General features: G+C 34.0%; 1 protein-coding gene across 5 annotated transcripts in view; it reads left to right on the top strand.

Annotated features, from left to right (window-relative positions):
* The window catches only part of ena (enabled), a 422,486-nt gene that overhangs the window by 50,010 nt on the left and 357,679 nt on the right, over window positions 1–14,797 (top strand). For 2 of the 5 annotated variants that reach the window (XM_068382157.1, XM_068382152.1), the window contains exon 2: window positions 2,344–2,482. The exons of 1 other annotated variant lie outside the window; for it this stretch is intronic. In XM_068382157.1, coding sequence (XP_068238258.1) covers window positions 2,472–2,482 — 11 coding nt within the window. In that variant the 5' untranslated portion in view covers window positions 2,344–2,471. Of the gene's footprint in view, window positions 1–1,962; window positions 2,016–2,076; window positions 2,096–2,343; window positions 2,483–14,797 lie in introns of those variants that run through there. 2 more of the 5 variants (XM_068382154.1, XM_068382155.1) reach the window with 2 other exon arrangements.

Genomic DNA, 14,797 nt, shown 5'->3' with positions numbered 1-14,797 from the left:
ATATATTCCTAGCATTTCATGCAACATTTTTCTCTGGTATATTTAGCAGTATTTATACCTTTGAAATGGTGCTTTAAGGAGCATTTCACTGGGCGACACAGGTTCCTCGCCCAGAAATAGATTTTTCCTTCGTCAAAATCCCTTTTCCATAAGCGGTGGAACAATAGACAGTGTGCATGCAAGACCCACTGCAAATAACATTGTACTGAAGGTTCTATATATCATCCTTTCAGTCTCAACTGCATTGCATTCAAAAGAGCTTCTGGCCTGACAATCTGAAATCAAAGACATATAAATGGCAGTCTTATGTTCTACTCTTCATTTGCTCCCTTTAATTTTTAACTATCTTTGCTGTTTAGCTTCTTTATCTTACTCTAATTTTAACCTCTCATTTAAGAACCTATCCTTCAACTGGACCTTATGAGAATCTATGTGTCACTTATCTTCTTAAACTAATTATGATAATATTAATATGAACTTTTATGATGGATCTTTGATTGACTGTATTTATATGCTGTTATTTAGGGTGTGGTAAAGAAAATGGTACTCTTTATCAAGGATTTTGTTTTTTCACATTTATGTCATTAGCTAATGTTATATTGCTTTTTGTTTGAGTTTTAAATTTTAATGCATATATAACTGATATGGCTTTAACTCTTGTTTTATACTTCTGATTACTGTACAGTACAGTATTTAGCCCAGGCAATACAGTATTTCATATTATTTCAAAGCTTTCTTTACTTTGTATGTTGCCACCTACTCAATCATTTTAACTGTAAGATGTTTTGCTGACTGACATGGTAAAGTTTTTTAACCCTTTTACCCCCAGGCTATTTGGAAATTTCCAACCCTTAACCCCCAGGGGGTTATTTTTTTCCCAACACATTTTGCAGTATATTTTTTTTAAATTGCTCTAATAGCCTTAATTTTTGTCATAGAGAGGTCAGGTTGGTCTCATTCTCTTGGAAAATGCCTGAATTTTCTCAAAAAATTATCAAAAATAATTGCAAGGACGTACCGGTACGTCCATGGGGGTAAAGGGATGGCTTTAGTGAAACGTACCAGTACGTCCTTTGGGGGTAAAAGGGTTAATATTACCATAATTTATGAGAAATTGCTCCAATACTGTATACACTGTATAGTTAATGTCTTGGGAGAGGCAGCATATGGAAGCAAAAGACTAATATTGAAATTTGATACTCAGAGAATTTAGTGGATATTTCTGGGTGGGGGATTTGCTGCCACGGGTACATTAATCTCATTTAAAAAGTGATGTATTAATTCTTTCCGTTATTGATTTGGGCAATTCCCAGTCATTCTTTTTTTATTCTTTAGAATGTGATGTTCCTTTGGAGAGTAATGTTAGATATCATTGATAATGTACTATATTCATAAAATTATTTATATCTTCACTGTGGTATATTTATGGCATTCATGGATAGAAGAATAAACAGGGTACAATACTAAATTGTACTGTAGTTAGATAAACTGGCAGCATAGGAAGCAATTGGGAGATTTAGTCGCTACATTGACTTTAAAAGTATACGCAAGAATTTAACATGTCTCTTGCCAGAAGTATCATTCCAATCTAAAATTACTTAGTTCTTGTTATAGGATGTTTGTAAAATAATTCATAATAAGTATCTTGTAAAGCTTATTAAGTGACTCATAAATTGTTTTTAGATTTTTCAAGACTAGATAATTCATAATAAGTATCTTGTAAAGCTTATTAAGTGACTTATAAATTGTTTTTAAGTTTTTCAAGACTCAAGAAGAGATTCAAAGCTTTTTTTTTTAAACCTATTTTATCTTTATATAAGATTTATTCAGCTGAAAAATGTTACACTATGCATTTTGGGTAACTCGTATCTTAACTGATTAGATAAGTTTTCACTGTAGACTGATAGCAGTAAAGACTTCACACTTTAGGTTAGTTCTAATAATTTAGTGGTTATGTTAGGTTGTTAATTTGCACTGTGCATTATTAACGTAACACTTTGCTTTCCCTATACATTGTAATATATATCACCAAGCGTTGAATACAGTATATAGTTTGTTCATTGAATGCATCCTTCTGTGCAGTAGAGTATTGAACGTAAAACATTTTTGAAGTATTTTTTTCATTGTATTGTAATCCCCAAGTGCTTAATTTTCTGATGCAAGCTTATAGTAATTATGAGAATTTTGATATACAGTTCATGATTCACGTAGAGATTTCTGGATTGATTACTGACTTTCTAACCCCATTCCTGTTTGATAACTTGCTTTCTGTATCTCAAAAGATAATATGAGAATTGCATTCATTAGAGATTAGGAGTGTTTGACAGCAGCCATTTCTCCCAGGTTGTTGTAATGTGACGTTACTAGGAAGACGTGACATACTTTGAAGCAACTAGGGGTAAAAATCCCCCTCTTCCCCCTTCCCCTCAGCTGAGTGTCTCTACTACCATCTGGTAACTGGACAACTCACAATGGAGTCAGGGTCAGTTTGGTCCATTTAATCAATTTGTTAGATATGTTAACAGAATATACTGTACTGTATTTACATTTTTTTATGCACGTACGCTTAACTTCCCTAATCTCAGTGTGCAACCTGAAGCTAAAGGGAGACACTCTCTGAATGTGAAAGCATTAGATATAAAAAGGCATTTTTTTATGCATATATTCATTTGAGGTATGGTTAATTAATAGTGCTGATATGATTTAAAATCTGCATGATTACTTTCTGTTCTGACATGGATTTCCATTTTATCTTCTGTAAAATTTCTTGTTCATATAAGCTGTAAAGGAGTCCCAACTCTACCAATTAGGGTACCCTTTATTCCTTGTGATATCTGACTTCCTTTGTTAGAAGTGTAACAGTTTGTGTATAGGGTGAGCAATTTTTTTTTTTTCCTATTTGTTTAACATATGAAGATTGTTATCTTGACGTAGGTTTATGTTTATTCTCGTACAGAAAAGACCATCATATTTCCTAAGATGGACATGTCAGGAGATAAGGGGGTGTTTTAGAATTGTGTAAATGGATGATGCAGCATGGTCCGCATTAGCAAAGTTCAAGTGGAGTATGTACATGCATCCTTTTTTGGTGTCATGTTCTATAGAGGCAAAGACTGAAAAAGGGAATTTTCTTTTTCTTATGTTCTTTTTAGATTTTCTGCCATATGTAGCATGCCTCCCTGTAGGATATATAGTTGTACAGTACTCTATCTGTTGTTATGCCATACTGTGTATCAAGCATGGCATTTTTTTTTTTTAGTGGCATATGGCCTCTCCTGGTTAGTCTACTTTTTTCATACTAATTGTATGATGAATAACTGAATGTGCAGGATCTGTTTCCACCGTAACTTTAATGCAAAGTTTGGCTTCTGCCATCTCTCCTAACTTCCATACGTATTCACAGATATAGGCGTTTTCTTCAATGCAGACTCGCATAACTGCACATTACATGTCTTTTGGTTTATGATTATTAATAATTATTGAATTTTCACTGAAGTAGAGTCTTTATATGTGACTGGCTACTTATAAAAAATCTATAAAGAAAAATTTTATCTATAGTCCATTTCTTTTAGCGATGCATATTTGCACCAACTCGCAGCGGTGCCCTTTTAGCTCGGAAAAGTTTCCGGATCGCTGATTGGTTGGACAAGATAATTCTAACCAATCAGCGATCAGGAAGCTTTTCCGAGCTAAAAGGGCACCGCCGCGAGTCGGTGCAAACATGCATCGCTAAAAGAAATGAACTATAGTGGGTAATGCAGGTTAGTATGTTGTATTTGTCATGTGAATCTATTCGTTTCATTATTTCCACAGGAGTTTATAATGATTGTTTTGTTGCATGTGTCTAGTGTGCAATCATCAGATTAATTCTCTTACCTCCTTTGAAAGTGTCTGTTATCATACCTCTTGGGGGTAAATTAGGATTGAAATTAATGTTTTACCAAGTTTCATGATGATTTCTCTTTTCCCTATTGATTTTCTACCTAGCAATTTTTTTTCTTAGTGTATATTACTTAATATTTTTATGGTTAACACAATATGTGGTCGAATTACTCTTTGCGAGTGTGTTTGGAAAACTCACAAATTCAAAGGGTATATCTGGTTCACATTTCTCTTAATTTTTTTTGTGACAAATGAGAAAATAATTGTTGTATGGTAGTTTATTTTTTAATTAGGTTAAAAATTGGAATTTCTCTGGAATTTTTTTTAGTTTGTAAGGTTACAGCATCACTTGCTTCTAAAAACTCACCTAGAAGATTTAGGCAAACTATAGTCAATTTCTTTTAGCGATGCAGATTTGCACCGACTCGCAGCGGTGCCCTTTTAGCTCGGAAAAGTTTCCTGATCGCTGATTGGTTGGACGAGATAATTCTAACCAATCAGCGATCAGGAAACTTTTTCGAGCTAAAAGGGCACCACTGCGAGTCGGTGCAAATCTGCCTCGATAAATGAAATGGACTATAAATTCTGTGGTGCTATAAAAGAATTGGATTTTGATAAGGTTGATTACATTATCCTAACATTTATACTCAGAGCGTGATATCCAGGAGAGTGTTTTGCCGTAACTGTGACCCACAAGCAGTGCTTTTGTCTGTTTTTTTTCCCAGGATGGTACTGTTTTGAACATGTATGGTCTTTGCATTGTGAATGAGTGAAACTTGTAAAGAAATGGTTGTTTGTGCTGTATCCTAAAATTTGCAATACATTGGAAAATGTTTCTGAGAGAACAGTTGTTGAGTAGTGGTCATTTGTTTTTACATGTTAGTGGGATTATTTATTCCTTTTTGTTGTTAATTTAATTTTTATTCTTAAACTATGCACCTTCCTTGCATAAGCTGGTGAGTAATCATTTTGTAGTTTTAAGTGATTACTATTTAGATAGAGATAATTACTTGCAGTTGTCGTTTTATAATATCATCCTGCTTTTATGTAGTGGAAATAAGTTTTCTTCCTAATTACTTTAAGATTTATAATATAAATTTAACTTAGTGTTGGATTTCTGTTTTAATTGCAATGTGTTTCTGGTAAAATGTATTGAGGAGACATCCAGTACAGTATTGGAATCAGTAAAATTCTATTAGTTTTTAAGATGGAATACAGTAGGCTACCTAAATTTGATTTAGCCATGGCAATAGTTAGCTGGACATATATCTAGAAGTTACCGTAATTTAGGATAACTGGGTAATAAAATATGACCTTTTTCATGTACAGTATTAACCCTTTTACCCCCAGGCTATTTGGAACTTTCCAGCCCTTAACCCCCAGGGGTTATTTTTTTTCAAGCACATTTTGCAGTATATTTTTTAAAAATTGGTCTAACAGCCTTAAATTTCATCATAGGGAGGTCAGGTTGGTCTCATTCTCTTGGAAAATGCCTGAAGTTTCTCAAAAAATTATCAAAATTATGAAAAAAAAATGTAAAAAGCAGTTTTTTGCAAGGACGTACCGGTACGTCCATGGGGGTAAAGGGATGAGTTTTGTTAAACATACCAGTACTTCCATGGGGGTAAAGGGATGAGTTTTGTTAAACATACCAGTACGTCCTTTGGGGGTAAAAGGGTTAACGCCTTGCTTATAGGTTTAATGTGCACTTTGTTTTGGGTTAGATTTTCCACATCTTGGCATGCTGATAGTGGAAGATGAGAGTGAGTAGGATATCCTGTAAAGGTCCTGTAAAGGATGCAGATAACAGGGACTCTTGTCTGTTCACAGAAAAGCTTCATGTACACAACATAGCATCAAAAATAGCTTTTTTTATCACCGCTCACTATCAGTTGCACTTAATTTCTCAAACTTAGGTTAAATATTATGTGATAATTTTTCATTACAGGAGTCTTTATAAAAGTTTTAAAGCAGATTTATTTTTTTATTCGTTTTATCATATACTGTATTATATTTTGAAAAACTTTGATTAGGCTGATATTTCAATAGTATAGTGATTTTGAGATTTTCTGTAGTCAAAAAAACATGCTACTGTACTGGGTGGTTATCATTGTCATTGAAATAGTTTCTTATATTTTTTTATTTTTGTGCAGTATTTTTTTTGGCTCCCCTTCATTCTTTTTACTTTTGAACATATACAATACCCATAGATGGCAGTACTGTACAATACAAATTTAGAAAATAAAAAACCTTTTTCTCATTATTTTTACGTGTTTATATGTTTCATTTTGCTGTGTAAACTCTCGCCCTACCAAATTTTTCATAACTTCATGTTTGTGTGACATCATGGACAATGTATTACTGTCTGTGAATATATGGTGTTGCATTTATGGTTTGCCATATACTGTAGAAAAAGTTGACATAACTGAAGTTGCAATGAAATAATAAAAGTTGGTTTGGCAGGATTGAAGTTTGTGAGGTTGAAAAAAAAATTTAGAGACTTGCTATACTGTACTTGTAGCAGTGAATGATGTTTTGAAATGTGAAGTTATGGTACTTTTGATTTGATTCATGTGGAAATCAGGATGAACTCATGGAATTTAACTTGATAGTTTGCAGTTTTATGTACTTATTCAGTTAGTAAATAAATGGTAAAGCTTATGTGAGAGAAAGATTGTGTGTATGTGTTTGCGAGTGTCTACAGTTAATGAATGAATATTAATGAGAAGATATTAATTATACATTTTAAATGGATGTTAGCCTAGTAGATTGTGAAATTTAAAGAAACCATGTATTATAAATCAATAAATTAGATTTAAAAAAAAAATTTATTACTGAAAATTCATGACCAAGTTAAGTAATAATGCATGAATAGTCAAGCTCATCCACCAGCCATAAGGAGTAAAAGTCGAAATGACATCTTGTCTATCACCCTAAGCCCAATCCGGCGCACATTTTAAGACGTGGTACAGCAATCTGTAGAATATAGAAATCCATTTTTGATGTCATTTGTGGACTATGAAAAAGCCTTTGATAGTGTGCACTGGCCATTGTTTTTGTGGAGAGTCCTGCGTTATTATGGAGTTCCACTTGAGTATGTAAATTTGATTAAGTCTGTTCATGAGCATAGCAAGTGCAAAGTTAATTTTAGTGGAGTCCTATCAAATGAATTTCCAGTGAACATTGGAGTACTCCAAGGGAATGTGTTGTCACCTGTGTTGTTTATCCTCCTCATGGATTTTGTAATGCATAGAACAGTTGGTGATAGTGGAGAATGATTGGACTGAATTGGTAACAGGAAGTTAGCTGACCTAGAGTATGCTGATGACACTGTCCTCATTAGCAGAACACCACAGGACTTGCAAAGCTTGCTTACCAAAATGCATGAAATATCACATGAGTCTGCGCTCAAGATAAATAGAAGAAATACAGGGATGATGAGAATGGAATATGCAATGGTATATGAAATATCTTTGGAAGGAGAAATGATTAATGAGGTGGAATAATTAAAATATTTAGGAACTATTATCTCTACTACAAGATCTTTAGAATTTGAGTTCAATGAAAGATTGAAAAAAGAAAATCAGGCAATGGCTAGATCAAGTAAAATGTGAAAATCAAATCAATTGAAATTACATATAAAAATCAGGCTATATATCAGTTTAGTGAGATCGGTGTTACTGTATAGACATTAGTTGTGGTTTGACAATGAAACAATATCCAACAGATTTTGTAGATTTGAGAACAAAGCCCTCAGAAGAATATTGGGAGGTAAATGGCAGGACAGGTTTAGAAAGGAAACTAAGAGATTACTTGAGTGCCAAGTGTGGATGAGATCATGATGAGGGACAGATGGAGATGGTTTGGGCTCTTCGCACTCCCCATAAGAGATTAGTTCACCAAACTTTCAAATGGGCTCCACAAGGCCATAGAAGAGTTGGAAGACATAGGCCTACATGGCTGAGTTCTATGAATCGTGAAGTAGGAGAGGATGAATGGAGAAGTACTGATTTAAAAGGTCAAGATAGGACTGGCAAAATCGAACCTAGGCCCATTACGTCAATAGGTATAAGAGATGATGATGATGATGTGTATGAATAGTTACAAGCCTTGCTATGTCAAGAGAGTGAGGGGTAGTTATTGTTTTGTTCCTGTATGGTGTATGGAAAGTTGAAAATGCCAAGTTAAACTATATGAAGGAATTCTCTCTAGAGGTTTAATTCTTTTGCCGTTGCTTCAGTATGGTGTCTATTACTGTATTGAGAAACAGAGCTCATGCTGTATGCTGGTCCTTTACCCTTAGCCCAGGTTTTCAGAGAATTTTCATAAATTCTATAGAAGCAAGATTTTATACATTCATATACACTAGTGGTTCCCAACCTGGGGGAAATTTGAAGCTTCCAGGGGGGAAATAATTACACTACCTACGAACTAAAACAAGCGGAAAATGTCCTCATAGTACGTGCGGCAATTTGTTGTTAGCCATTCAATTGTGTTATGATCATATCAGTTCTCACAGACATGATATTCAAGGGGAGAATTGGAGTGTCATGCCCATTTCTGAGGCAGGCGAGTGGGCATGAGGGCTGGGCGGGGCATGAAGGGGGAAATCTTGATGGCTGAACTGGCTGAAGGGGGGAAATGACAGAAAAAAGGTTGGGAACCACTGATATACACGAACAAGAAGGAAAGAAAATTTCTGCTAGTTATCAATTTTTTTTCTGTTACAGTATTTATGTTGTCATTGCTACCTGAATTTTCCTCCTGCTCTGCTGTGTGATCATACAATGTATACTGCACTGTGTTTGCTTTCATCATATCTTTGTTCTGCTTATTTTTGTGTTCATTATTTAAGAGTATTTTCTTTTTTGTCCTATATACACTTATTGATTTGCTGTGAATCACAATTTTACCAAAAAAAAAAAAAAACGTTTGATATCAATATTTGCTTGTTTTGGTATATGAATTTTAGCCATTTATTAGATTGGGTTCAGCATGTTGCTGATATAGAACTCCATCTGTATAATCGGTTTGTAGCCAGCTATTTTTTCATCATCAAAATCCTCTTCACTTTAAGTGAGGCTTTGGAGAATAGAGAATAGAGAGGAATGGGGCTTTTTATAATGTATACCTTAATACATACATACATACATACATATACCAAGGCACTTCCTCCAATTTTGGGGGGTAGCCGACATCAACAAAGAAACAAAAACAAAAAAGGGGACCTCTACTCTCTACGTTCCTCCCAGCCTAAACAAGGGACTCAACCTTAATATATTACATAATTTTGCTTGCACCATAGGTTTATTCACTACTAGACTTTGTTATAACATATGACAGCGTGTGATTGACTTTTTTTTTTTATTTTGAACTCTCTGTGAACCATTGTTAATCTGGAATTATATTTTTTAATTTTCAGGTGAGTACAGATCAGTTGAGTTTAGGATTTTGGGACAAAAAAATAAGACAAGAGAAGAAGGAAGCTCGAGTTTCAGGTATGTCATTCATGGTTGACTATATATCGCCTTTTTTCTTAATTTTTAAGGTAATGATAGTATTACAGTATTGTACAGTTGCCTCCAAGAATTCTGATACACATCCCATAGGTAATCTGGGCTAATGTGTACAGCAATTCTTGAAGCCAATTATACAATACTTTTAATAATGATCATCGTATTTTGTTGCTTTTGTTTAAAAGCATTATAAGAAGAACATTTAAATTGGTTCTGTACCTATGGAGATAATATATTTTAACATTAAAATCTTGTTGCTAACATATTTTATTGCTTTTGTTTAAAAGCATTATAAGAAGAACATTTAAATTGGTTCTGTACCTATGGAGATAATATATTTTAACATTAAAATCTTGTTGCTAACATATTTTATTGCTTTTGTTTAAAAGCATTATAAGAAGAACATTTAAATTGGTTCTGTACTTATGGAGATAATATATTTTAACATTAAAATCTTGTTGCTAACATATTTTATTGCTTTTGTTTAAAAGCATTATAAGAAGAACATTTAAATTGGTTCTGTACCTATGGAGGTAATATATTTTAACATTAAAATCTTGTTTGCTATGCTTTACGTAAGGAAGTCCTCTACGGGGATATATTGCAAGGTTGAGTATGAGAATAACTAATAATTTTATGTTACTCCACCCCCTGTAAATTACTCAAATATCTTGGTATTGTAAGTTACTAGAATAGATTTTTAACCTAATAACAATTAAACTGCTGTCAGATGAACCGTGTAAAATTTAATTATCTTTCTAAAGTTGCAGCAGCAATAGTTTTTCTGTGGAGGCAAGAATACTTTTCTAACCCTGCTGTATGTTTGTGTCTGGAAAATAACCCTTTGGATACTATGTGAGATTTTAATGGAAAAAAAATAATTACAATGTGGAAGAAGTGCCTATGGTTGCAAGACGGAAATGCTGTAGAGTAAGGGATTTTTATAACAAAATTGGGTAGTTTGTAGCGCTACGGCCAAGCATCCTAATTTGCTTATTATCGCTCCGACTGTTATCTTATATAGAATAAAAACGTTTGGAAATGGTCTACGGATCTTAAATATGTTGTGTAAGGGGGGCGGCGGGGGGGGGGGGGGGGGGGAGCCCCCCTGGGTAAGGACACGGCTTTTAGCATAGGTTAGGTGGGTTTTTTAAGTTAGCTTCTCCCGTCGTACTCGTAGGTAAGGAAACTGTTATGTAAGGGGGGGGGGCGTCCGGGGGGCAAAGCCCCCCTGGGTAAGGATATGGCTTTTAGCATAGGTTAGGTGGGTTTTTTAACTTAGCTTCTCCCGCCAAAATCGTTTTTAGAACGACGGCCAGTTCAGAATATTCCCGTTTTCTACGGGATCTGGCCGTCACCCTACAAAGGCTCCACAAAATTATATGAAGAATAACTGGGGTAGCACCATGTGGTGAGAGGACAGGTCTAGGAAGAGGCACAAGAATTTTAGTGCCTTGTAGACATAGGGTTGTGAAGCCAGTATTGTGAGGGCAAAAGTAAGCAACACAGGGTTGTGAAGCCAGTATTGTGAGGGCAAAAGTAAGCAACACAGGGTTGTGAGGGCAAAAGTAAGCAACACCAACGTGGATCAAGTTAAAGGAGACAATTAGGCATATTATTGTGTAGAAAACTTGGCTCTCACCTTGAAATAGGTAAACAATTTCCTTTACAACCAGAAACAGTCAACCAAACTTGTTTACTAAATCAATTACCATTTTCTAAGGAATCAATGAGCATTGAATACAGTACAGCGATAGGACAGAAGACTCTAGTTTTACATCTGCCTTATTAAAGCGTTTGAGTTTCTATTAGGAATAACTGAGTAAGTTTAACTAAGACTGAATTCATGTGTAACATCAAACTTTTAATTTTTACACTGTGTTCACTATAAGACAGTAACTAATGATTAGAAATGATTGCAAGGTTTGGGTTTTAGCTTTTAATAAAGAATAAACTTAGAAAATCCAGCAGAAATATTTACAGTACTTTAAATAGTATATATTGTATATAATACAAATTAGATTGAGAGAGAAAATTCACAGTCATTTTTAAATTGGAACTGATAAAATTTACTTAAAGGAGAAAAATAAACAACTGGAGAGAGTTAGAAGAGTATCAGAAGCAACAAATGACTTAAAAAATATCTAATTGACAAGGAGAGAGTACTGATAACACACTCAATGGAGTTATTGGTAATGAAGCAGAATGTCAAATTTGTCTTCCATACACTTAGAGAACATTTAAATGACAAACTGAGATACTAGATATAGCAAGTGTATCAAAATATTAAAAAAATAACTTTTATCATTTAAAGTACAGAGTTACTACTGTGAAGAGTGTCTTCCCCTGTTGGAAAATTATTATACTGTACATGACTTAAAGATTGTGACAACATATTAATTGATGCTTCTGTGAAAATGTACAGTGATTGAAATCACTGTCAGACAAAAGAAAAGGCATTTTTCTTTCATTTACTTTTAGAAAAATCATGAGATATCTCAGATGGGGATGAAGGCTAATATTTTCTTTCGCACAATGATATTTTGCAGAATCAAGCAGGATTTCTGTTAGAATGTGCCCCAAAATAGTTGGAATGTAACTGAACAATGCAACGTAAAAGGGATTTTGACAAAGGAAAAATCTATTTCTGGGGAGATACCTGTGACGGCCGGTGAAAAGGGTCCTTCCTTACACTTTTCTGATATAAATACTTCCAAATATACCAGAGAAAGTTAAAGTATAGAATGCAGAGGTTACTACCCTCGCGCGAACACCCAGTGGGCGTCGTTTATAAAGCAGGTGCGTGTGAAAACCACTATTCACAGGCTGTCTTCCATACAGCAAGAATTTATAATTTTGTCTAATGCCTCTACTGCACTAAGCAACAGAGAAAAGGCTACTTGAAGCAAAAGTGGTGATGATTTTTATAGTTGTGACCATAATATGCCGAGATTTATAGCTGAAGTCTATATATACATACATATACCAAGGCACTTCCCCCAATTTTGGGGGGTAGCCGACATCAACAAATGAAACAAAAACAAAAAAGGGGACCTCTACTCTCTACGTTCCTCCCAGCTTAACAAGGGACTCAACCGAGTCTCCAAGGGATAAGGTCTCCAGAAACAAGGAAGTGGACTCAGGTCATGAAGGTTGAGATAGTTTTTTAATGTAATGAGAAGGATTGAAGACTGTTTACTCTTGAAAGTACTGTAGTAGATATGGAAGTAGTAGCCCAAGACAAAGACAATTGGGATTTACCCCGTTAGGAAAAAGTCTGATGGAAAACTTTATATGTGACGGGTAATATATTGAAGAAATCTCTAAGGTTCACAAAATTTTTCCATTGGAATTTAGCCATGGATTTTGTTACCAGTTACAAGGAAATACATTTTTAAGGATTAAAAATTGTTGGTTGTCTTTCATCTTTGCTATTTTATTATTCCCCCGAATTCTCATTTTACCTTTTATTGAGGTGTAAGAACCATTTCCCATTATCTCACAGCTATATATTTTGGTCACCAAAACATGACCTCCCATGGACGGCATGGAAATGAACTTGAAACAAATACCAGACAATGTCAAAGACATTTTTGTGTATTCCAGGAACAATGGCACTTTACAGTACTGTACTTTATCTTTAAACAGAAACAATATTTGATAAAGAATATTGTAAGCTTTCAAATCAGATAATTCAAATGTTTCTGTTCTTGTAAATAGAATATATTCCAAGAATTTACCTGTGTTGTAATAGTATACCTCTTTAGATATAAATGTATCCTTCTACCAATCTACTTGCAATGTCTGATTACTGAGTAAATAAATCAGTTAATCCCAGCCAGCATTTCCATCTAAACCATGACAAGCAAGTTGGGGATTCTGTGAGTAAGCATTCTAAGCTGAGTACTGTACAGTATAGTTATTCCAAGTCAAATATGATCTGTTACACTGCAACAGGAGGAACGTATAGAGTAGAGGTCCCCTTTTTTGTTTTTGTTTCATTTGTTGATGCCGGGTACCCCCCAAAATTGGGGTAAGTGCCTTGGTATATGGATGTATGTACACTGCAACAATAGTGAAAATATCATAAAAGTGGATTATGTAAGGTAATTATACAAGTACCTAAAAGCTAATAAAGCCATAGCATTAGACCATGAAGTTGATCCAGCAGTTCTAACATTACAGCAATGGCATACAATGCACTAAATGACCGGTGTGACGGTCTGAACGATCCCCCGGTCTCAGAATTCTCCTTGATAATCTGAGCATGCGCGAACATTACCGTTTGCCAGTGCATACGAGGTTGATGTTTTATTTTCCTGTAATGTTAGCGTGCGCAGCTCAACATTACCGCTTGCCAGTACATACGAGCTTGATGTTTTATTTTCCTGTAATGTTAGCTTGCACAGCTCAACATTATCGCTTGCCAGTACATACGAGCTTGATGTTTTATTTCCATGCGAGCAAAGCGAGCTAATGGCAGAAAAGAACCATTATACAATGTCAAGGAGAATTCTGAGACCAGGGGATCGTTCAGACCGTCACACCGGCAAGTAGAGTACGGTAGTAAGCTTAAGTCAGGATTTCTTTTTACGATATATCAAAAAATCTTTACGAAGAAAAGGGAACTTTCATTATTTGGAGAAAACTAAGAAAACGTTAGTAGCAACATTGATTTCTGAGTAACTCATGCAAAACAATATGAGAATATGAGCAATTACTACGAGAACAAAGGTGATCTCGTAACTCGATCTGGTACTCGGGGCCAGATCTAACATTATAGTTTTTAGTAACCATCGCTAATAATATCCGAAGCCATATAAAGGATGGCTGACAAGGTACTGTAGTCCCTCAACCCTTAAGGGCTATAATCTACATGTAGGTAAATCCTGGGGTAGAGAGATTCAGTGTGTAGTTTTAATTTTTTTTAAGTATGAATTAAGTACTATTATCTCTTTCGCTGTGCATGGGACAAATATGCAGACACCTAAAGAATAACACACATACATGCATATAATTATGTAATCATATATATAAATATATATATATATATATATATATATATATATATATATATTTATATATATATACATTACAGTATATATATGCACATATATATATATATATATAAATATATATATATATATATATATATATATATATATATATATATATATATATATATATATAGATATAGATATATATATATATATATATATATATATATATATATATATATATATATATATATATATATATATATATATATATATATATACAGTATATATATATATATATATATATATATATATATATATATATATATATATATATATATATATATACATACATATACATACATATACAGTATATATATATAAATATATATATGTGTGTTT

The sequence above is a fragment of the Palaemon carinicauda genome, chromosome 1, assembly GCF_036898095.1.
Source record: "Palaemon carinicauda isolate YSFRI2023 chromosome 1, ASM3689809v2, whole genome shotgun sequence".
In the NCBI taxonomy this organism is placed as follows: domain Eukaryota; kingdom Metazoa; phylum Arthropoda; class Malacostraca; order Decapoda; family Palaemonidae; genus Palaemon; species Palaemon carinicauda.
The sequence above is the reverse complement of the archived record's forward strand: the minus strand, read 5'-3'. Positions and strand labels throughout refer to the sequence as shown.